The sequence below is a fragment of the Acomys russatus genome, chromosome 27 (genome assembly GCF_903995435.1).
Source record: "Acomys russatus chromosome 27, mAcoRus1.1, whole genome shotgun sequence".
NCBI lineage: Eukaryota > Metazoa > Chordata > Mammalia > Rodentia > Muridae > Acomys > Acomys russatus.
This window is the reverse complement of record NC_067163.1, coordinates 13,084,957-13,107,404: the sequence shown is the minus strand read 5'-3', so window position 1 is coordinate 13,107,404 and position 22,448 is coordinate 13,084,957. Positions and strand designations below refer to the sequence as shown.

The 22,448-nt window shown below is 44.0% G+C and overlaps 1 protein-coding gene across 2 annotated transcripts in view; it reads left to right on the top strand.

Annotated features, from left to right (window-relative positions):
* Positions 1 to 22,448, top strand: part of Atp7b (ATPase copper transporting beta) — a 69,984-nt gene that overhangs the window by 5,043 nt on the left and 42,493 nt on the right. Inside the window, exon 1 of one of the 2 annotated variants that reach the window (XM_051169584.1) lies at positions 18,085 to 18,443. The exons of the other annotated variant lie outside the window; for it this stretch is intronic. Within the exon in view, the coding sequence (XP_051025541.1) occupies positions 18,213 to 18,443 (231 nt within the window). The 5' untranslated portion in view covers positions 18,085 to 18,212. Of the gene's footprint in view, positions 1 to 18,084; positions 18,444 to 22,448 lie in introns of those variants that run through there. 2 annotated transcript variants of the gene reach the window in all.

Sequence of the window (22,448 nt, the reverse complement as noted above, 5' to 3'; positions counted from 1 at the left end):
AATGGGATACTTAAACGTGGTGAGCAGCCTTACAACATTTAAAACATATTCTCCGCAGTATGCCTTTCCAGTACAGGCTAGGTTGTTTAGCCCCTACTCCAGAGGCCAGGGAAGTCCAAACAGCAACATAGATTGTAGTTAACTCTTAAGTGTCTGGGTAGTATTGAAGGGAGTGAGAACTATATTTAATAATATAGTTCTTTTCCTGAGATTTGGGGGGTAGGGTCTTGCTGTGTAGTGCTGGCTGGCTCACTACTTACTGTGTAGCCCAGACTGGTCTAAAACTTACAACAGCCCTCCTACCCAGGGCTGGAATTACAGGTGTGAGTCACCACACTGGCCTTTCTTCTTTTCCATAGTTGATAAAGGTGCCCTTCAATTGTTCAAGAATGAATGAATTATAGCATTATTTCACCCATTGTGTTTTTCTTCAGGGACTTCTCTGTGGGGCAGGCATCACCAGGTGATATAGGTCCCTTAGTGCTCAGATTACAGCTGTATACCACCAAGCCTGGCTTTTTTTATTTTGTTTTAATTGCTTCCTTTTTAGTTTTTTTTTAAACAGTTTTATTTTATTTACTTTGATGTATGTGAGTGGTTTTGCCTGTGTATATATCTGTGCACCATGATAGTGCCCAGTGTCCGGAAGAGCATGGCAGATCCCCTGGAACTGGAGTTACAGACAGTTGTGACCTGCTATGTGGGTGCTGGGAGTCGAACCTGGGTCCCCTGGAAGACCAGCCAGAGCTCTTAACCTCTGAGACATCTCTGCAGCTCCATGGATGGATTTTAAATGCTTGACTGACAATCATTTCATTTTGAATCAGAAGGGGGACCACGGTGATGACAAAACCTGGGTCCCCTGGAAGACCAGCCAGAGCTCTTAACCTCTGAGACATCTCTGCAGCCCCATGGATGGATTTTAAATGCTTGACTGACAGTCATTTCATTTTGAATCAGAAGGGGGACCACGGTGATGACATGGTTGCTGCTTAGAAAAGAATGTTGCTAGGTGAACTTCTGAAAATGCCTGTTAGTGTTGATTGAGTGATTGTGATGTTGGGGGTGGACCTCCAGCCTTATGTGTACTAGCTACATCCTAATCCCTTGTTTCATGTTTTTAAAACTAAGTTAAGGAAGAAAATGGCAGATCAAATCTGGACTCAGTAGAGCAAAGCAGAATAGCTTTATTTTTCTTTGTGTGGCTAGGGGTGTGTCCAGTGCTGTGATAAACATCATGACCAAAAGAAACTTGGAGAGGAGGGGATGGATTACAGTTTACAGTCCCACAGCACAATCTGTCAGTGAGCGAAGTCAGGACAGGAATTCAAACAAGGCAGGAATCTGGAGGCTGGAGCTAATGCCTAGGTCATGGAGGGGTGATGCTTACTGGCTTGCTCAGCCTGCTTTCTTTCTTTCTTTTTTTTGGTTTTTCAAGACAGGGTTTCTCTGTGTAGCCTTGACTGTCCTGAACTTGCTTTTGTAGACCAGGCTGGCCTTGAACTCACAGCGATCCACCTGCCTCTGCCTCCCAAGTGCTGGGACTAATCAGCCTGCTTTCTTATAGCACCCAGGACCACCAGGCCAGGGCTGGCACCACTCTCTGTGGAATGGACCCAACCATATCAATCATTAAATAAGAAAATGTCCCACAGGCTTGCCACAATTGAGGCTTCTTCTTCCAGAACGACTCTAGTCTGTGTCAAGGTGACATTAAAATTAGCCAGGACAAGATGGAACCCAGGGACTCCTGCTTGTACACAGAGCTACACCCCTAGCCAAATAATGACCAGAAATTGTGAAATCTGCCCTTTCAGAATATAAGTTTCGCTGGTGCCAAAAAGTCAGGCAACTGTGTATCTGGTTCTAGCCATTTGTTTCTTATCTTATTTGTGCCTTTGACTTGTCCTTTATCCATTTGGCTGTGATCTTAACAGACTGTCACCATATGTAGGTGCACCCTTGGCTCAATCTTGTTTCTTGGTACTTTGTTTGCTTGTTTGAGACAAAGTTTCTCTGTGTAGCCCTGGCTGGCTTCAAAGTCACAGTGATCTGCCTGTCTCTGTCTCCCAGAGTGCTGGGATTAAAGGCCTTATGCCCTCCCAAGCCACTGTATTTGTTTCCCCTTATGGAAAGAGTCCTCTGCACTTCCTTGATTTATTTCCTTTGATCACTTTGCATTTTTCTCGTTATTTTGTCAGTTTATTGGATATGAAAGAAATACACGCCAGGCACAGTGGCGCACACCTTTAATCCTAGCACTCAGGGAGGCAGAGGCAGGTTGATCGCTGTGAGTTTGGGTCCAGCCTGGTCTACAAAGTGAGTCTAGGACAGCCAAAGCTACAGAGAGAAACCCTGTCTCAAAAAACCAAAAACAAAAAGAAATGCTCACAAACAGCTATATGCAGTTATAAAATGTAATAATAGTTTATACCTAGGCTACACAGAGAAACCTCATCTCAAAAACAAAACAAAACAAAACAAAACAAAAAGAAGTATACACTAACATCTATATCCAGTTATATAATGCAATGATAGGTTATGCCTCTGTACTTCACCTGACCTAAGAATAAAAGAATACTGGGGCTTAGCAGGGCAATGGTGACATGCCTTTAAACCCACTTGGGAGGCAGAGACAGGAGGATCTCTGTGAGTTCCAGGACAGCCAGGACTACACAGGTCTCAAAAAACAAAACAACAACAACAAAAAAACACCAAAAAAAAAAAAAAAAAAAAAAAAAAAAAAAAGACTACTGGGGCTGAGGAGAGGACTCATGGATAAGAGCACATGGACAAGCATGAGGACCTGAGTTCGAATCCTCAGCACCCATGTAAAAAGCTAGCCATGGCAGCGGTTGCCTGTTAACCAGCATTGTCGGCAGTGGGGGCAGAAACAGGCTTTCAAGCAGTACAAAGATCACAATGTAGTTACATTCTACCTTTCTTTAAGTGAACTGTTACAATGAGTATGCATAGAAAAACACGTTCCCCAGTACCCTTATGTGATCAAATGTTTTGTGTATTATGTGTGGAAAAAAAAAAAAAAAACAAACCCAAGTTATTCCCAAGAACCCACATACATTTGTAAGCAAGCAATTTGTAATAGATTAACAAAGTAAGAAAGCAAGGTAATTTTCTCAGCCAGTTTCTAGTACTGACAGGCTGTAATTTGCAGTTGCAAAGAAAGGATCAATTACTTGATCTTAAAAAGCAATCTTATTAAAAAAAAAACCTTAAGAGAATCACAAATCTAAACATATATACAAAAACAAAACAAAACAAAACAAAAAAACAAAAACCAAAAAACAAGCAGGGTGTGGTGGTGCATGCCTTTAATCCCAGCACTCAGGAGGCAGAGGCCGGAGGATCTCAGTGAGTTCAAGGCCAGCCTGGTCTACAAAGCGACTCCAGGACAGCCAAGACTACACAGAGAGAAACCATGTCTTGAAAAAACCAAAAAACAAAACCCCAATTCAAAAAACCCACAAAAAGAAAAACAAAACCGATCAGTTAGATCCGGGTGTGGTGGCGCATGCCTGTAATCCCAGCAGGAAGAGGCAGGAGGATCTCTGTGAATTTGAACCTAGCCTGGTCTATAAAATAAGTCCTGGGACAGTCAAGGATACACAGAAAAAAAAAAAAAAAAAAAGAGAGCGAGAAAGAAGGAAGGAGTAAGGGGGAAAGGGAGAGAGATGGGGGCGGGGAGGGAGGAAAACAGAGTGCATTTCCTTTCTCTTAGGCTCTCTGTGAGGACAATTCTCATCTTCCTGTTCCTTAAATAAAGGGACTTGGAACTACCTGCTTCCTCAGTTTAGAAACTGCTCCCACCAACATCCCGTAGGAAGATCCTCATTCCATCACCTCTCAGAGAATCTTCATTCACACATGACCTCAAAAGTCACTTCCCTAGCGGGCGTGGTGGTGCATGCCTTTAATTCCAACATTCAGGAGGCAGAGGTAGGCGGATTGCTGTGAGTTCGAGGCCAGCCTGGTCTACAGAGCGAGTCCAGGGCAGCCAAGGCTACACAGAGAGACCCAGTCTAGGAAAGGAAGAAAAAAATCACTTCCCCCAAAATACTTCATTTAAACATCAAGCATCCTTAACTCCCTAGCAACCTTCCTTGCCTCATTCTCGCCCAGGGTAGTCACCCAACACGTGCTACAGTGATAGATACAGTTTGCTGACTTGTTGGGGACCCTGCAAGAGGGACAGCAAAACAACTTTAGAACTCATGGAATGCGGTCCACCTGTTAGCACAACCATCTTACATGTGCCTCGAGGGGCAGAGCCCTGAGGACATCTTGCTGTTGTGCCCTCTCCTCCCTCATAATCTAAGAATTGTATGAGAACTCTAAGGGGGTTGCCAGCCCCTCGCTGGGCAGCGTCACTGGCACTGGCAATAATAGTGATTGAACTTTTCCAAGCATTGCTGCGGGAGAAGGTTAATGATCCAACCACCACCCTTGGAAAGAACTTCATAGTTGTAGATTGTTAGCAACGACCACCACCCTTAGGAAGAATTTGACCACCGCCCTCAGGAAGAATTTAGAGATGAAGATTGTTGGTGCAGTTAGAGTAAGGTGTTTTTGCTAGTGGCTTGGACTAGGGGATCTTGGGGGTGAAATTAAAGTTCAGAAAGGTGCACTTTTGATAATTGAGCAAGGATTTTTTTTGAGGTCAAGGAACAAGAACAGTGGCATCCTGACTAGTACTAGCTGACGGACCTTTCTTACTAAAGCTGGGCTGGCGATCAAAGCGATTATTAATGTCTTGTATCCATTTTCGCCATCAGCTTCCTGATACGATTTAATAAAAAATTGTTAATAAGTGGATGTGCACCCTGAGGATTTAACGGAGAAATGACTGCTCGTTTTGTTTGTTTGTTTTTGGTTTTTTGAGACAGGATTTCTCTTGTGTAACAGCCCTGGCTGTCCTGGACTCTCCGAGTGGTGCTTTCTTACAGGTCATTGTCAGGATTGTAGGTTCTACTCTTGAGTGTGGGGAACATCCTGGGATCCTCTCCTCCTATTTATTAAATAAATTATTGATAAATTATTATTAAATAAAATCTTTCTATTTATTAAAGGGCTTCTGACTTTTGTGTTGAGAAGCAGAGGTCACATAGGAATTTTCCTCTCTTCCACCTTTTATGGCAGAGACCTGTTGCCTTTGGTGGTCTAGCACTTGCTGTGTAACTCAGACTGGCCTTGAACTTGTGGCAGTCCTCCTGCTGCAGCGTCCTGAGTGCTGGGATTGCAGGCACACCCTTCCAAGCCCTCCTTAGAAGTTTTTAAAGGGATACAGCTGAGGTGGGCTGGCTCTGGGCTGGAGAAATGGCTCAGCTGGTAAGAGTACTGGCTGCTCTTCCCAACAAATTGGGTTTAATTCTCAGCTCAGCACCCTACAACCATCTGTAACTCCAGTTCCTGGAGATTTGGCACCCTATTCAGGCTACTGAGGTGATCAAGCACGCAAGTGGTACGCAAACATACATGTAATAAGTGAAACACTGTGCACATAAACTTTCTTAAGTGCTCGGGTGGTTGGCGCTGGCTGTCTTTTGATGGTGGAACTGACAGGATTTGATGGACATTTACGGCTGCATTTGAAAGGAGATACTTCCTATCAATAGTGACTTCTGGGCCATAGCTCAGAGGAGCTTCATGTAGCAGTGAAGACTGAAGAAGCAGGGAGCGGGAGGCAACTGGGCGCTCGGTTGTAAGAAAGCTGAGCTTGGTGTGCATATTTAGGGCAGGGAATCATGATAGCAAGGAAGGGATGAAACATGGTGTCCAGTGGTGGGAAGAGTGAGGGGACTAGGAGGTAGTTGGGCCTCCAGGTGGCACCAGAGACCTCTCCAGGTTAGTGGGGAAGCTTGAGAGCATAGGCAGGCCTGGGTGGGTGAGTGGGTGGGGGGTGGAGTTTTTGCTCATTATCCAGCAGACTTGTGTGCATCCCCTGGAGCTCACAGCAGACTGGAGTTTTGTAGGGGGATCCAGGTGCAGAAAGAGCAGGGAGGGGCTGTACACATAATGACTGACCTGTGAATAGAAGTATTGCCTTTTGCTTTGATATTCTAAGTCTCCACCCCCCCACCCATTCCCCCATATCTCCCCCCATTCCCCCACACCACCCCTGCCCCATCTATTCATTCTATAATTTACTACTGTTATTTTTCCACTCCAGGCTGTTTAGCCAAATGGAACTTTAGGAACCCTCTCCAGTGAGATTGCTCATGGTTGGTTGGCTTATTTCCAGTTCCTATTCATGGCCTAGTGTAAAAAAGTCCTACTGAGCCAGCTATTTCATGTTGGAAATCTCTTGCCTCCGTGGGGTGCGTTGGCCGGCAGCTGTCAGCCCCACCCCAGTGCCTGAAGAGTAAATGACTATGTTCACCTCTGAGTGTTACCCTCTGCTGTTCTAAGTGCAAAGGCTCCATTTGCTCCCATAGAGTCTTTTTAAACATTACTAATTTAGTTTTTGAGGTATTAGAATTCCTATTACTGCGATGAAACACCATGACCAAAAGCAACTGGGCAAGGAAGGGGTTATTTTGCTTACATTTCATATCATTGTTCATCATCAAAGGGAGTCAGGACAGGAACTCAAGCAGGGCATCTGGAGGCAGGAGCTGGTGTAGAGGTCATGGGGAAGTGCTATGTGCTTGCTCCCCATGGTTTGCTCAGCCCACCTTATATAACCAACGATCCCCAGTCCAGGGGTGGCACCTCTGAAATGGGTTTGGTCTCCCCACAGCAGTCACTAATTTTAAAAATTGCCCTATTGGCTTTTCTATGGTACAATCTAATGGAGTCATGCTCCTGCCCCCAATTGGGGTTCCCTCATCTCAGATGACTGTAGATTAAATCAAGATGACATAAAAAAAAACTATCCCTCACACTCTGGTCTCTCGAAACCCTTCCACATAGCCCTCCTCACTCTTCCAAATTCACAGCCTCTTTTTTCATTAATTGTTATTACATACATGTATGTATATACATATATTCCTAAATACATAAATGTACTCTGCTCAGTCTGTATGTTACTTGTATATATGTTCTCAGAGGTGACCATTTGGTGTTGGATAACCAGATGGGGTGCTCTGCCCCAGGAAGACTATTTCTTTTTCTTTCAGCATTCTTTAGCTTGTAGAGCTTTGTGTAGGGTGAGGACTTCTGTGCTTCCACCCAACCCTCCATCTGCCTTAGAGTGTCTTGTTCTTGTTCAGCTCGTGTTTATGCGGCCGTGTTGTGGAGACTTTATGGGGGTAGCTGTTGACATTTCCAAAAGACAGTCTCACAGCAAACTCCCTGGTCCTTCACTTCTTACAGTCCTCCAGGCCCCCTCCTCTTCGGCAATATCCTCCAGCCTTAAGTGCTGGGATGGTTTTGTGGATGTATCGGCTGGGACTGGGCTTCACAACTCTGCATTTGATTGGGTATGGTTTTCTGTAATGATCTCCATCTCTTGCAAAGAGACATTTCCTTGGTAAGGAGTCAGGACTATCTTTATCTGTGGGTGTAAGAACGGGTCTTTAGAATGTAGTTAGGAGTTATGCTGGATTAGAGAAGTGGAGATCTATGACTTCACTAGCCCTGGGTGGTTGGCTACCTCCTTGCCATGACTCTGTTGCTGTTATTGTTGAGCATTTTGTAAGTCCAATTAGAGAGCTAATTGGTTACTGCCAAGGTGTGCATGCCACTACTGCACCCTTAGGCTTGTCTTGCCATGCTGATCTTGTGGTTCATACACGTCATAGCTGGGTAGGGCCATTGAATTTGGAAGCTTGCATGATACCCTCTGGTACCATGAAAGCTAGTCCTCAGGGAGGCTTCCAAAAGATCAGTTTTCTTTCAGGGGCCTCTGGGTCTTGAATGTGATGTGTAGTGTCTTCAGCAATAGGAACTTACACTCTACCTGGGGGCTGGGGGGTGAGGGAGGGTAACAAAGGGCAACAGCAATGGGCCACAGCCCAGACCAACAGCTCACAGGAGGGCTTCTCATGTCTGATGTCAGGGTTTTGTTAGATTATGGGTCTTGGAGGGAGCATTGCCAGCTTGCATGAAAAAAATTCATTTACATCTACTTATGTATATTATAGCGTGTTTAAGGTAAATAACTGATGGTCTAATTTCTTACGACTTTTTCAGACATCCTTACTGTTATTTTACCCTGCACTTGATCTTCTGTATCTATCTTTGTCCTGTCTACCTAGTTATAGCCCCCCACCCCCATGTTTTCCATTTCTCCAGTCAGATCACTTGTACCCTATTTTCCTTCCCTATTGCCCCCCAACACTTCTATTCTAGCAAGGATCTGCTTTTCCTGGTCTCTGCAGTTACTGCGGGATATGAACTCAATATGAAGATGTGGGAATTAGGAGTCTGTGCTGAGAGAACACGTCCTTCTGGGTCTGAGTTTCCTCACCCAGTGTGGTCTTTTCTCATTACACCCCGTATCCCTGCAAAGTTCATGATTTCATTTTCCTTTACAGCCGAATAGTATTTCACAGTGATATGTACCACATTTTCATTATACTTTCATCTTCATCTGCTGAAGGACATTTAGGTTGTTTCCATTTCCCAGCTATTGTCACTAGAGCAGCCATGAGCACGGCTGAGCGAGTGTGTGTGGAGTAGGATGGTGAGTCCTTTGGGCACATGCTAAGGAGTGTTATAGCTGCCTCGTATCGTAGGTTTATTTTTGGTGTTTTGAGAGTTGTCCACGCTGATTTTCCGAGGGGGTGCACCAGTTTGCAATCTCACCAGCAGAGATTGAAGGTTCCCCTTTCCTCCCATTCCTTGCAGCATTTATTGTCTGTTATTTTATTTTTTTATCTTTATTATTCTGATTGGGTAAGATGAAATATCCAAGTTGTTTTGGTTTTTATTTCTCAAAATGCTAGAAACAATGATGAACATTTTTGGGAGATATTTTTAGCTATTTTTTTAAATGGACCATCTTAGTTTTGTTTTTGATTCTTTTTTTTTCTTTTTTTAATATTCTGGATATTAATCCTGTGTCAGATGTGTAGCTGTCAAAGAGTCCCTCCCATTCTGTGGGCTTCTTCTTCACCTGGCTGGTTGTTTTTTTAGCTGTGCAGAAGCTTTTAATTTTATGAAGTCCCACTTGTCAGCTGTTGGCCTTGAATCTTAGGCAAATGGAGTCCTACTGGAAACTCCTTTCTGCAGTGGTATCACAGAGGGGACTGCCTGTGTTGTCTTTGAGCACTGCCAGTGTTGCAGGTTTCACATTGAGGTCTTTGGTCCATTTGGAGTTAGTTTTTGTGATAGATTTGGGTTTATTTCCTTCTTCTGCATGTGGACATCAGATTTCCAAGCACCATTTTCTGCAGATGCTTTCTTTGCTCCAGCTTATGCTTTTGGCATCTTTGTCAAATATTAAGTGGCTGAAGTTCTGGGTACTCATGTTGTGTGTTTGGTTTTGTTCCATTGTCCTACATGTCTGTTTTTGTGCCGCAGTCATTTAGTTTTTGTTACCATGGCTCTGTAATAAATTTTGAGTTCTGGAATGGTAATCCCTCAGCACTGCACTTTTTGCTCAGGATTGTTTTGACTATGTGGGATCCTTTTTGATTTTATGTGAATTTTAGAACAGACTTTGTATTTTTGTGAAGAATGAAATGGGGATTTTGATTAGAATTTTACTGAATCTGTAAATAGCTTTTGGTAAAATGACCATTTTTTACAATATTAATTCTATCAATCCATGAACATAGGATGTCTTACCATTTTCTGGTGTCTTTATCTCTTTCTTCAGCAGTTTAAAGTTTTCATTGTAGAGGTCCTCTACTTCTTTGCTTAGACTTATCTCTAGTTATTTTATTTTATTTTACTGTTGAGGCCATTGTGAATGAGACCACGCCCACGATCTCTTTCTCCATTTGTTTGCTGTTGGTGTATAGAAAGGCTTTTGATTTGTGCAGGCTGATTCTGTGTCCTGCCATGTTGCTGAATTCGTTTATCATTTCTAGTAGTTTTCTGGTAGACATTTTGGGACTTCTAATGTATTCTGTCATCATCTGCTATTAGGGATAGTTTGATTTATTTTCTTATTATGTCTCTTTAATTTTTTTCTGTTGCCTTACTGTTCCAGCCAGGGCTCAGGTCCACATATTGATAAGGGGTGAGGAGAGTGGCCATTTCTGTCTCATTCCTGACCCAAGCTTTCCTCTGTTTAGAATGACATTGGCTAATTTTTATTTTTATTTTTTATGGCTTTTATTACATTGAGGTATGTTCTCATTAGCCCTACATTCTCTTGGACTTTTATCATGAAGGCATGTTGGATTTGGCCAAAGACTTTCTGCATCTGATGAGGTGATTATGTGATTTTTGCATTCAAGTCCATTTATGTGGTTTATTATGTTTATTGCCTTGTGTCTAGTTATTGAGCCATCCCTGCATTTCAGGAATAAAAACAACTTGGTCATGGTATATGTATAATCTTTTTGATGCATATCTATTTTTGTTTGCAAGTATTTGACTGAATCCATCAGGGTTCTTCACCAGGGTTGCTTTCTTTTTCTGTATGTCATTACCAGGTTTCACTATTAGAGTGATGCCAGGTTCACGGAAGGGGTTTGGGAATGCTCTTTCTGTTTCTGGTTGTGTGTGTGTGTGTGTGTGTGTGTGTGTGTGTGTGTGTGTGTGTGTGTAGTTTGAGAAGAGTTGGCCCGGGGCTAGAGGGATGGTTCAGTGGTTAAGAGCGCTGCCTGCTTGGCTACCAAGATGAGACTTAATAGTCTATGACCATATAGTGGAGGAGGAGGTCCCCCTCAGTTTTAGATCTAAGGGAGAGGAATAGGGTGAAAGCAGGAGGGAGGGAGGAATGGGAGGATACAAGTGATGGGATAACAATTGAGTTGTAATCTGAATAAATTAAAAAAAAAAAAAAAAAAAAAAAAAAAAGAGCACTGCCTGCTCTTCCAAAGGTGCTGAGTTCAATTTCCAGCAACCACATGGTGGATCATAGTCATCTGTAATGTGATCTGGTGCCCTCTTCTGGCCTGCAGGTGTATATGCAGGCAGAACACTATACATAATAAATAAATAAATAAATAAATAAATAAATAAATAAATAAATAAATAAATAAAAAGAAGGGTTGGCTGTAAATCTTTGAAAGTCTAATAGAGTTCTGTTGTTACTCCATCTGGACTCTTTTCCCCTAGAAGGCTTTTATTATTATTTCAATTTGTTTCTTTAGGTTGTTGATTTCTTGGCTTAATTTTGGCTGACTCTAGAAACTCACACATTTTTTGTATGTTTTCCAACTCAATGTTTTAAAGTATTCCTTTATAACATTCTGGATTACTTTAGTGTCCTTTTTGTCCACATTATGGTGGTACCTATTTATAAAAGCTAAGATGTGTTTCTTGTAGGCAAAAGAAAGGTGGATTTTGTTTCTTGATTCCTTCAGTCAGCCTGTGTTGTTTGTACGTCTTGTTGATCTGTTGCTTGTGTTCTCAGTGGTACTTTGTATTTCAATAATTTTGGCTTTATATTTCTTTCCATAGTCTCTCTGCTATGCTCATGTCTCTCTTCAGCCCAAAATATTACATTCTATATTTTCTTTAGGTTCGGTTTGTTGGATATTATTATTTTATTTTATTTTTTAAAATCCTGTCAGTCTCTTTTTTTTTCTTTTAGATGTATTTATTTAGGTATACAGTGTTTTGCCTACATTACATGTACACTTGCATGCCAGAAGAGGGCACCAGATATCTTTTTAGATGGTTGTGAGCCACCATGTGGTTGCTGGGAATTGAACTCAGGACCTTTGGAAGAGCAACCAATGCTCTTAACCTCTGAGCCATCTCTCTAGCCCTGTTGTATATTATTTTTAAGACCACTTATATCACAGAAAGTTTTCTTTCTCCTTCAACTATGGCAGATGGTTTTGCTGGGTTTATTAGTCTGGGCTGGCCTTCGTGATCTTTCAGAATTTGGACTGTATTGCTCTAAACTCCTGGCTCTCAAAGTTTCCATTGGGAAGTCAGCTGTTACTCTGTTGACTTTTCCTTTATGTGGTTTTCCTCTTGCAGTTTTCAGTATTGTTATTTATATTTACTGTTCATCTATGATGATTTCCTTTTCCAGTCTTGTCTATTTGGGCTTCTTTGTGCTTGTGGTATCTGTATGAGTGTATTTGTCCTTACTTTGGGGAAGTTTTCTTCTATGATCTTGTTGATGATTGTGATGATGCCACTGGCTTGGAGTTCTTTTCCTTTATCTATGCCTGTAATTCAAAGGTTTGTTGTTTTGGGTTTTTTTTTTTTTTTTCCCATGGTGTTCTGCACTTCATGGATTTTTTTTTCTTTTTCTTTTTCTTTTTCTTTTCTTTCTTTCTTTTTTTTTTTTTTTTTTTTTTTTTTTGAATACTTTTTTTTATTCCTAGTTTACTTGGTCTAGATCCTCTCTACTTTATCTTTAACTCTTGATGCTCTGCCTTCTGCTTGATCCATTCTACTTGTAAGGCTTTGTGTTGAGTTTTCTAGTTGGGTTATTCAGCTCCATCTGCTTCAGTGTTTCTATGTCATTGTCAGATTTGGTTCTCAAACCCTGTATTGTCTTCATCATCTCCATCAGCCTGATGTTTGTGCTGCCCCGCCCCCTGGTTCATTTGTTGCTTGGTTGCTTGGTGTTTTGAGACAAGATCTCAGTATGGTGCAGCTCTGGCTGCCCTGGAACTCACTACTACATAGACCAGGCTGACCTTGAACTCAGAGACCAGGCCTGCCTTTGCCGCTGAGCATTGGGAGGTGTGCCACTGCCCTGGATGTTTTCAGTTTGCAAATGTTTGCAGGTGTTTCTTCTTAACTTCAGTGAATTGTTCCCGTGTGTCTGATTTAAACTCCTTGAATTATTTGATGAAATTTCTTGGGCTATAAAGTTAATTCTCATGGGCAGTTCTACAGGACTGGTGGATTTTGATGGGAGATACCGGCTTGATCTTTCATATTGTTTGCATTTTTGCTGTGAGATCCGGCAGTGAGGACTTTCGTTCTGTGTCTGCTATGTACAGAACAGCCTGGGGCGGAAGAGAGCATGTGGGAGCTGGGTTGGGCCTGGAGGTTGGAATTGGCTTAGGTGGAATGAAGTCAGCTGGTCGGATAGGATGTGTGCTCCAGGCTGTGGGGCTACATACTGCTGGGTGCAGGGGTTTTGTGTGGTATGGGGTGAACTCGTGAGTTAGGTGGTAGTAGGCAAGGCTGGTCATGACAGAAGCCTAGCAGTTGGTTGTGGTGCAGGTAGAGATGGCCAGACTAGGCTGGGACACTGGACGAGGGACATGGTAAGTTTTGGAGGGTGCATGGAGGAGACCATCTTGTGTACACTTAACGTTTGGCTCTCAGTCTCACTGACCTGTGGTCTGTCATAAGGGACGGGTGAGCAGTGGGCCCCTAGCAGGTAAATGTGCTGTTTGTGCTAACTATACTCCTGGTGTGGGAAACTTCTAGGCCTCTGTGTCCAGCATGCAGCTTAGTGTCAGATTCTGCCATCCTGTCCTGTCACAGAATCGGAGACTCTTCTTGTGCCTTAGAGGGCTGACCACCCCGCCCCAGGATCTTTCTTGAAGGCCCTTCCTAGTCAAAGCTTCACTGGGTTGAGCTAGTAATCTTTTTGAGTGCTGAAATGCTTTCTTAGCCAGATATCCCTCCCCCAAACAGGGACCTTTTGTCCTAGGGGCTCACAGAAACATGAGCTGCCCATCTGCCTTTGGGGCCCAGGCTTCTCAGCTTGCAAAATAGTTGTTTGGGACAGTGAGTGGGGGTGGTGGCCTCTCTCTCTCTCTCTCTCTCTCTCTCTCTGTGTGTGTGTGTGTGTGAATTTTGTTTTAGGCAAGTTTACACATATGGGAGTCAAAATACATGGGTGCAAGAAGACCCTGCTGTTCTAGAAGGAATGAATAAGAGGATAATGGCATTCGCTCTTGGGTTTGTATAAAGAGGACAGAAAAGCACCATGAAATTCTAGGTAAAATTTCTAGGCATAGTATATAATCCCGACATTCAAAAAGCAGAGGCAGGAGGATTGCCACAAGTTTGAGGCCAGGCTGGTCTATATGCTAAGTTTAAGACCTTGTCAAAAAGAAAAAACAGAACCAAAACCCCTAAAGAATTCTCGGTAAGAAAGCATACAGCTTTATAAATGCAGCTCAACTTACTTATTTAAATATATTTAAACTTGGGGAGGCAGAGGCAGGCGAGTCTCTGTCAGTTCTAGGCCAGCCTGGTCTACAAAGTGAGTCCAGGGCAGCCAAGGCTACCCAGAGAAGCCCTGTTTCGGGGGGGGGGGGGGGGGGGGGAAAGGCTTATGTAACATCTGACGCTGCTCATTAGTATAGGTGGAAAATCCTTGCGTTCCAGAGCTTCGCCATTGTTCCGAGCGGAGGACCGACTAGACAGTGGCAGCAAGAGAGGACGATCAGCTTGCAGGGTTGGTGGACAAAGGGCACTGGGCTCTGAGAATGATGGCAGGAGATGATGAGAGAGGGGGAAAAAAAAAACCCCATACATACACATATGCATACATGTAGGTACACCTAACGAAACCAAATTATCACACTATGTTATGATAGCTTAGTAGGAATCTTTGCCTTGTACCCAGAGGGCTATGCAGAAGTAAAGGAGTTAAAGTTCTACTGAAGTGTGCTCGTTTCTGTCTGCTTGTTAAAGCCCCGACCCCTTCGGCTGGGAAAAATAAACACTGTCTAGAGGAGTAATTACCACAGCTATCTTGGCAGAGGTCACACTGCAGAGCCTGTTTGCCAAGAAGGATATCCTTTTACCTGCCGAAGTCTGTATGCCTTAATTGCTGTTAATGCTGTCAAACCCGGGGGGGGGGGGGGGGGTCACAGCCTATGCCCCAAGGCAGATCTGCCCTCCTGCTCTCAAATTAAAAGTGGAAATCAGAAATCGATTTACTTACCATGGCTGTGTTGGGAAGATACATGGGGCCACCTTGTCCTTCTTCCCAATTTGACCACATTGAGTCCAGTGACTCTTAACAAATGCTTATGTACATTGATTGCTGCTGCAAAACATCTATGTACAAAAATGTCTGTTCCAGGAAACATGGCTGACAGGAATTCCTTTTGGTGGACATGGCATTCGAAGACTACCCCTGTTATCAGACCTATAAAAACTGCAAGAAATTGTGCTAACCTTTACAAAGTGCGAGCTTGGATCTCAGCCTCTCATAATTAGTTTCTTCTGTCTCTTCAAGTGCATGCTCTGTTCTTGCTGGTTGGAATTTCCCTAACCATAGGACTGAATACCTGTGCAGTTAGTGGTGACCGTAGTGCTGTTGGAATTCCTGTAGGGGACTGAGGCAGCTCGGAAGAGAGGCAGGGTAAGTCAGGGTAGTCTGGGAGATTAAGATTGGGAGAGAGGACCAGGGTCAGATGTAAGGGGAAGATGAAAGGGGTTTGGACTAGTGACTTGTGCCTGTATGCATCCTCTGTCTTCACTCTCCTTCTAACAGTACTATATTTCCATATCACAAATGCACCATAATTTTATAAGTCTTCTGCTTAAGAATGTTTCCAGGTGTGCTTGCCCATTGTACAGGAGGCCCTGGGATCTACCTTCGTATACACTGAAACAAAAAACAAAACCAAAAGCCCAAACACACAGGTGTGCATGCGTGCCACAGCGGCCGCGTAGAAGCCTCCTGGTGATTCATGCTTATCTCCAGGACAAGGTCCAGCCTTTCTGTCCTTCCCAAGCTGACCCTAGTTCTCTTTTCTGGTTGTGTTCTGGATCTGAGGGATTATCTAGGAGACATTTTGGACAAGAAAGCATTTACATTGTCCATGGTTGATGATTTAACAGAATGCACTATCTAAAGGAATGTAGGCGATACAGTGAGACCGAAGGGCGAGCAGATGGGTTGGCACAGAGCGCAGTGAATCAGGTTTTATAAAAGGAAGCTAGAGAGTGACAGCAAACCCAGTGGATGGTAGCAGCCTGGGCCAGAAGGCTCATAGCTCAGTGTACAGCACCCTATTAGCATGCTTCAATCCCCATTTGATCCTGACTCCTGCCTCCTGCCAAATACACGGTACAGTCAACTCCAAAGTGACTTCATCCATCCATATGATTGATCTCAAGCTAGTGTCAAGGGCGCCAGGCACATTCCCAGGTCGGGATCTGATCATAGAGTTCCATACAGTTATCATGGTCTTTACTGTTTGTGACATGAAGGGAACTATTTTGGGGGAAACCAACCAGGGTAGAATAATGATGTTATGACTCAAGATGGCTGCAGTCAAGTCAGGTTGAATCCAAGTATACATTCCCAGTCACAATGCGGAAGCATTTGTATTTGTAATGATCTTACATCACCAAGGAAAAGTTAAAAGGTTAATCATTCATATTTTAAAAGATATTATGCCCCTGGGGAGGATTTCTTCCAACAGTATAATGGATAAAAGAGATAAACCTCAGTTTCCAACCGTGTTTCCCCAAGTGCAAGGTTCAGCAAGCTTTCAGGAACCTGACATTCCACCAGGAAATAGACCACTAGCCAAGCAGGCCCTGCGTGGTCTCAGTTGCTGCAGTGTTGGGGCTCTGGCTGGAAGGCTGGGGGGAGCTCATGCCCTTAACGTCCTAGTTGTCTTTCCATTGTTGGCCCTAGGTTGGTCAACATTTCTTGGAAATTTAGGCAGGTCATGTGCTTGGGAGATAAAAGCAAAATGCATACACATTTTGGAGGAGTTGACTGACTGCGCATGCTTCACAAGTTGTAGCAATGCCAGATCCTTATGGGAGGGAAAAAACAATGAATGTCGTTGGCAAGTGGACCACTGATGGGCTTGCTTTTCTTCAAAGAAAGCAGGCTTCCTATTATTTGGTGGGCTGATTGTTGGGTGGGTGAGTTGGTTGGTGAGCTTGTTGGTGGGTGGATAGATTAGTTGTTAGGTTGGTTGTTGGGTGGTTTTTGGGGGGGCTGGTTGGTGGGTGGGCTGGTAGGTGGTTGGTGGATGAGTTGATTGTTGGGTGGGGCTGGATGGCGGGTGGGTTGCAATACTGGAGTTGGAACCCCGGGTAGAGTATGCTAAGCTGCTCTAGCTGAGTTGTATCCCTGAGCTACCACTAGCCAAGAAGCAATCTCTTGGTCCAGAATTCTTAAGGTCATTTTCAGGTAGACAGAGGGTGTCATTGTGTGGATCCGGAAGGGCATGGGTTCTAAATACATGTTCTAGTGACCTGACAGTGACACATTCAGCTTTGAGGAGTAGTGCAGACATGAGCAGAGTGGCTGCTTTACACGCTGGCTCAGTTCGCTCTACACTGTGTCTTCCACACACCAACAATAGGTGCTGCCAGGATTAGTATCTGTTTTAGCTGTTCCTCCCATGGGGCCTGAAGTCACCTTTCAGACTCTGAATGGGTCAGGTGGGGGATGGGAATGGAGACTTCCTTGCCTGGATTTCCACACTGTTATGTGCCTCTCTCTGCCTGTTAATCCTCAGGTGGAAAAGCAGGTAGCCTGAGAAGCCTGAATTATGGATTAGTCCCTGCCAATTGTGCCAATATAAAGGACGGATGAGCCTTGTTAGCCATGAGTTTTTGCAGTCAGTTCTTACTGAAGTCAAGGGAAAACAAAGCTGCCGGGGAAACACGGAGCTTTCTGACACTTGTTTGGGAATGCAAATCATGTTGTCTGGGAAGTATTTCTCTTACCCAGTGGGCTGCCCTCTGCCAGTGCTGGAGCTCTGGGAGAGGCCACTGAAATTATTCCAGGAAACCGCTTGGCCCTACAAAGAAGTGGCTGGCCCATCACTTTTGTCTCTAGCCAGGTTTCTAGAAGGACAGGTGGCCAAAAGGAAGCTGTGCCTAGATGCACTGCTTGCTGTTCAGGACTGTGTGTGTGGATTTTGTGCTGGGGTGTGCAGTACCCCACTGCTACACCTGTGCTGACTGAGAGGCTGCCGGTTGGGCTGGGTGGAGATAAACAAAGCAAATAGGCCCACAGCAGTGGGGCGGTATGCAGTGTGTGCAAGCCCCTGAGCTGGCTGCAGGCTGAAGACTGCCTCTCCCTGCCTGCAGTGTGCCAAGCTGGGAAGGGTGCCTGTCCCTGCTAATGAGCAAGGCTCTTTGAAAGCGTTTTCCTCACACCACTAGAAGTGTGGCAAAGCCGAAGTGCGTTAGTGGGAAGGCAAGGAGTGACCGTGGACCTGGCTATGGAGAAGGCTCGGGGCAAGGAGCACCAGAATCTGGAGCAATCTTTCCTGGCAACTCTGAGTAACCCATGGGTGACACTTCTGTCTGTGCAGAGGAGAGCCTCCTTCAGGAGGGGCTCAGGGTCCAGGAGCGCAGCCAGACCAGAGTCTTCAGAAGACAAAGACTCTGCCCAGCCCCAGGAAGAATTGTCACCAGGTGTTTTAACTAGAACCGTGGAAAAGAGTTCCCAGGTCAGTGCCTTGGAAGACAGGCTGAAAGAGAGGCTGGAGAGGCTGGGACTCAGTTTACACGTGGAGGTGGCTCCAGATTTCGTGTGTGTGTGTGTGTGTGTGTGTGTGTGTGTGTGTGTGTGTGTGTGTACAAGGGTCATATTGACAGGAGTCAGGTCTGGGGTTGGGAGAAGGTGGGAGTGAAGTAGTTTGGATCTTGTTGCTTTATATTTTCAGGACATTTTGTTTAGAATAATCTTTCCAATAGACAAGGGTCTTCCATCTGTTTGCTTGTGATGAGCATGCTACACAAATGCTCTTCCTTTTTTTCTTTTTTATAAAGTATATTTCTTATTTTGCTGATCTCAACTTCTCAAATAGAATACTTTAAAAATGTGGCTTCAGAGCAAATAGATGTAACTTTTGTTAGGCCAAAGGTCACTTGTACTTGTGGGGAGGGGGCAGTACAGGACTTTGGAAGCTCCCTGGTGTTTTTAATGACCTTTTTTTCCTAGTGCGACTGGTTGGTGGCTGATATGGGATTTCTTCTTCCAGTGTGGGGAAAATCATTTCGAAGGCCTTCTCCTAATGAGAGTTGGAAGTTTTCATTAAACACTTTTCCTCTTTTAAGAGTTTTTCTGTTTTCATTTTTGTTGGTATATTGCTTGTTTTGCTTTTACGCAGGATTTTCTCTGTAGCCCAGACTGGCCAAAAACCTGCTATCAATCCCTGAACTTATAGACATCCTCCTGCTTGAATGTCCCAAGTGCTAGGAATATAGCTACCACCATGCCTGTCCTTGTGGTCACTCACTGAAAATCCCCAAACCAAATTTTGTGGGTTTTTGTTTTGTATTTTGTGTGTGTGAGAAAGACTGGCGAATGCTGAAGACCTATCATATTTTGGCATTGAATACAGAAACAGTTGTATTTAAACATTCTATATTTTGTTCTCCTTTCTTTAACCAGAATGCTCGGACATACTTACATACTTATTGACCAGGGATGAGGTTTTAGCAGTAGGTGTAGATCATGGGGAGCTAGGCTGAATCCCCAGAATACACACACACACACACACACACACACACACACACACACACACACACACACACACACCACCCCTGTGCCTCAATTTTTAGTTGCTTTTTATTTTTGATGAATTTATAGGCAATTCCAAGAGGCTCTTTCCAGGTTTCTTCCTGGGCTGGGATGTGTGAAATCGGCTAGGTTGGTTTCACTCTCAGGCAGGCCATGTGCAAACTCCATGCTCACTGCATTTCAGTTACTTTGCTTTCCAGAGTCACCATCCAGTTTTCTCTTTGCAGCTCTTTAAAACTATGTTGATCAGACAGGCAAACCGTTCGATCTTTCAGAACCTTCAAGAGTAACAGAGCTTTTATTTGCTAGGTCTTGTGTCTTGGGTGCCCTTGACTCCTAGCTGACATGTATAGTTTTAGCAAGTGCTTAGGTTAGAAGAGCAGTAAATGTTTTTTTGAGGGAAAATGCTCTAGCACTTCTTCAGAATGCCCAGACTTTGTAAACTCAGTTTCTCTGAGGTTTGGGCTGTGATGCATCTTAAAGGCCGGGGCTCATCTCTTGGCCTAGGGGTTCCTGTGCATCTGGCTAGGGTAGCAGTTCTCTCTGAAGAGAAGATGATGAGGAAACCTTAATATGCATTCTTCGTTGCATTATAGGCTGTGGGACCTGGACAGATGAGTCTTGGACCCTCAGCATCAGATTTTTCACTTCAAAGCTGGGGGGAGGGATCTCTCTTCAGAGGACTGTGAAAGCACTGTGAAGCATTGCAAATGGAAAAATAGGTTTTTAATATAGAATTTGCAATTCTTGAGCTGTGTTTTTGTGCTGTCTGAATAAGTCTAAGTTACTGACATAGTTGTCCAAGCACAGTTATAACTCCATTGTGTGTGTGTGTGTGTGTGTGTGTGTGTATGTGTGTGTGTGTGTGTGAGTGTGTGTGTGTGTGTGTGTGTGTGTGTGTGTGTGTGTGTGTATGTGTGTGAGTGAGATGTGTGTGTGCGTGTGTCTAGAGGGTAGAGGTCAGTGTTGGGTGTCCTCCTCTCATTCTCCACCTTGTTTTTTTGGTTTTTTAAAGATTTATTTATTATGTATACAGTATGCATCAGATCACATCATAGATGGTTGTGAGCCACCATGTGGTTGCTGGGAATTGAACTCAGGACCTCTGGAAGTGCAGTCAGTGCTCTTAACCGCTGAGCCATCTCTCCAGCCCCTCCACCTTGTTTTTTAAGACAAGGTCTCATTGAACCCAGAGCTCACCAATTGGGCTAGACCAGCTGGCTGCCTGCCCCAGGGATCTCTTCCTTCCCCACCTCACTGGTGTTAGGATTACAGCGGTGTGTGGTGCCATGCTTTTTTAAAATGTATGTGCTGAGAAATCAGTGTGGTAGTGGCACCGGTGCACACCATAAATCCCAGCACTCGGGAGGCAAAGGCAGGCGGATCTCTGTGAGTTCAAGGCCAGCCTGGTCTACAGAGTGAGTTCAAGACCGCCAAGGCTACACAGGGAAACCCTGTCCCACAAAACAAGACATGTGTGCTGGCCAAATTCAGACCTCAGACTTCCATGGCACACAGTTTACCTACTGAGGCACAGCATTGGCTATGACACTGTACTAGCTCATTAGAAGAAACAGATATAAAGAAATGAAAGCAATCATCTTCTCTCTACCTGCATGCATAAGTGTATGTATAGGAATGTGTTTGTATGTACTTAGTGCATATTCTCAAATATGGAACCAGGTCTTTCTGCCTCAGCCTCTCAAGTACTGGGGTTATATGTGTGAGCCCAGTTATATGCCTCACATTTTTAACTTAATAGTTAGTGGAACATTTTATGTTTGTATGTGGTAGGTACATCTACATAATAATTTTCTATTCAGGTACCATTTTTAGAACTTGGGATTGCCTTTCGAAAGCATTTAAATAATCCTCAAACAGGAGGAGTTTGCAGCAATTGGTTGATGATCATAAGAACCAAACTACAAGCCCATCGTGTCTGAGTACTTGTTCCCTGTGAACAGCGTATGGCATCCAAGCCTATGGGAGTTTGCTTGTTCATTTAGCAGTTGTATGTGGTGCACACCTTGTACGTGTCAATTGCCACTTACTTCCATCATAACTTGAAGAGGTGTCTTCATCTGTAACAGCCAAGAAAGCTCAGACTGGCTAGGTGACAAAGCACTGAAGGATTAGTCCCAGTTCTGTTGACAAGCCCTTGCTCTTTGATCCACACTGAAATCCTATTCAACATCATCAGTGAGACAGAATTTTTCACAGTATGAAGTATTGGAGAGCTTATGGCTTCTGGTGAATGGAAAGATAAGTCGCAGGTGCCACTTGCGTCAATAGACAACAGAAGCTGCTTGGAGGAAAGCATTTAAAATATGCTTTGGGCCAGTGAAATGGCTCAGCAGGTAAAGGCACCTGCTGCCACAAATTGTACCAACAATGTGTGTGCTTCCGCTTCTGTGGGCATGGATTCTAAGTGCAGGAGAGGGATGAAAGGGTGAGTACCTCTGTGGTCTTGCCCCTCCTTACTGCTTTTGTCTTCAGGGTCTACTTTACCTGGGGAATGGGAGTAGTTAGGTCCACTGGAGAAAATAAGGCTGCTTTGAACATGATTGAGCAAATGTTCTTGTTGTGTGCTGGAGCATCTTCTGGGTATATTCCAAGGAGTGGAATAGCTGGGTCTTGAGGAAGCCTTATTTCTGATATAGTGCCAGATAGATTTCCAAAGTGGCTGTACTAGTTTGCATTCCCACCAGTGATGAAGGAGTGTTCCTCTCTCTCCACATCCTCGCCAGCATGTGGCTTGAATTTTTGATCTTAGCCATTCTGATGGAATCTTAGAGTTGTTTTGATTTGCATTTCCCTGATGACTAAGGAGGTTGAGCATTTCTTTAAGTGTTTCTCAGCCATTCGATATTCCTCTGTTGAGAATTCTCTGTTTAGTTCTAGCCCCATTTCTCAATTGGGTTATTTGGTT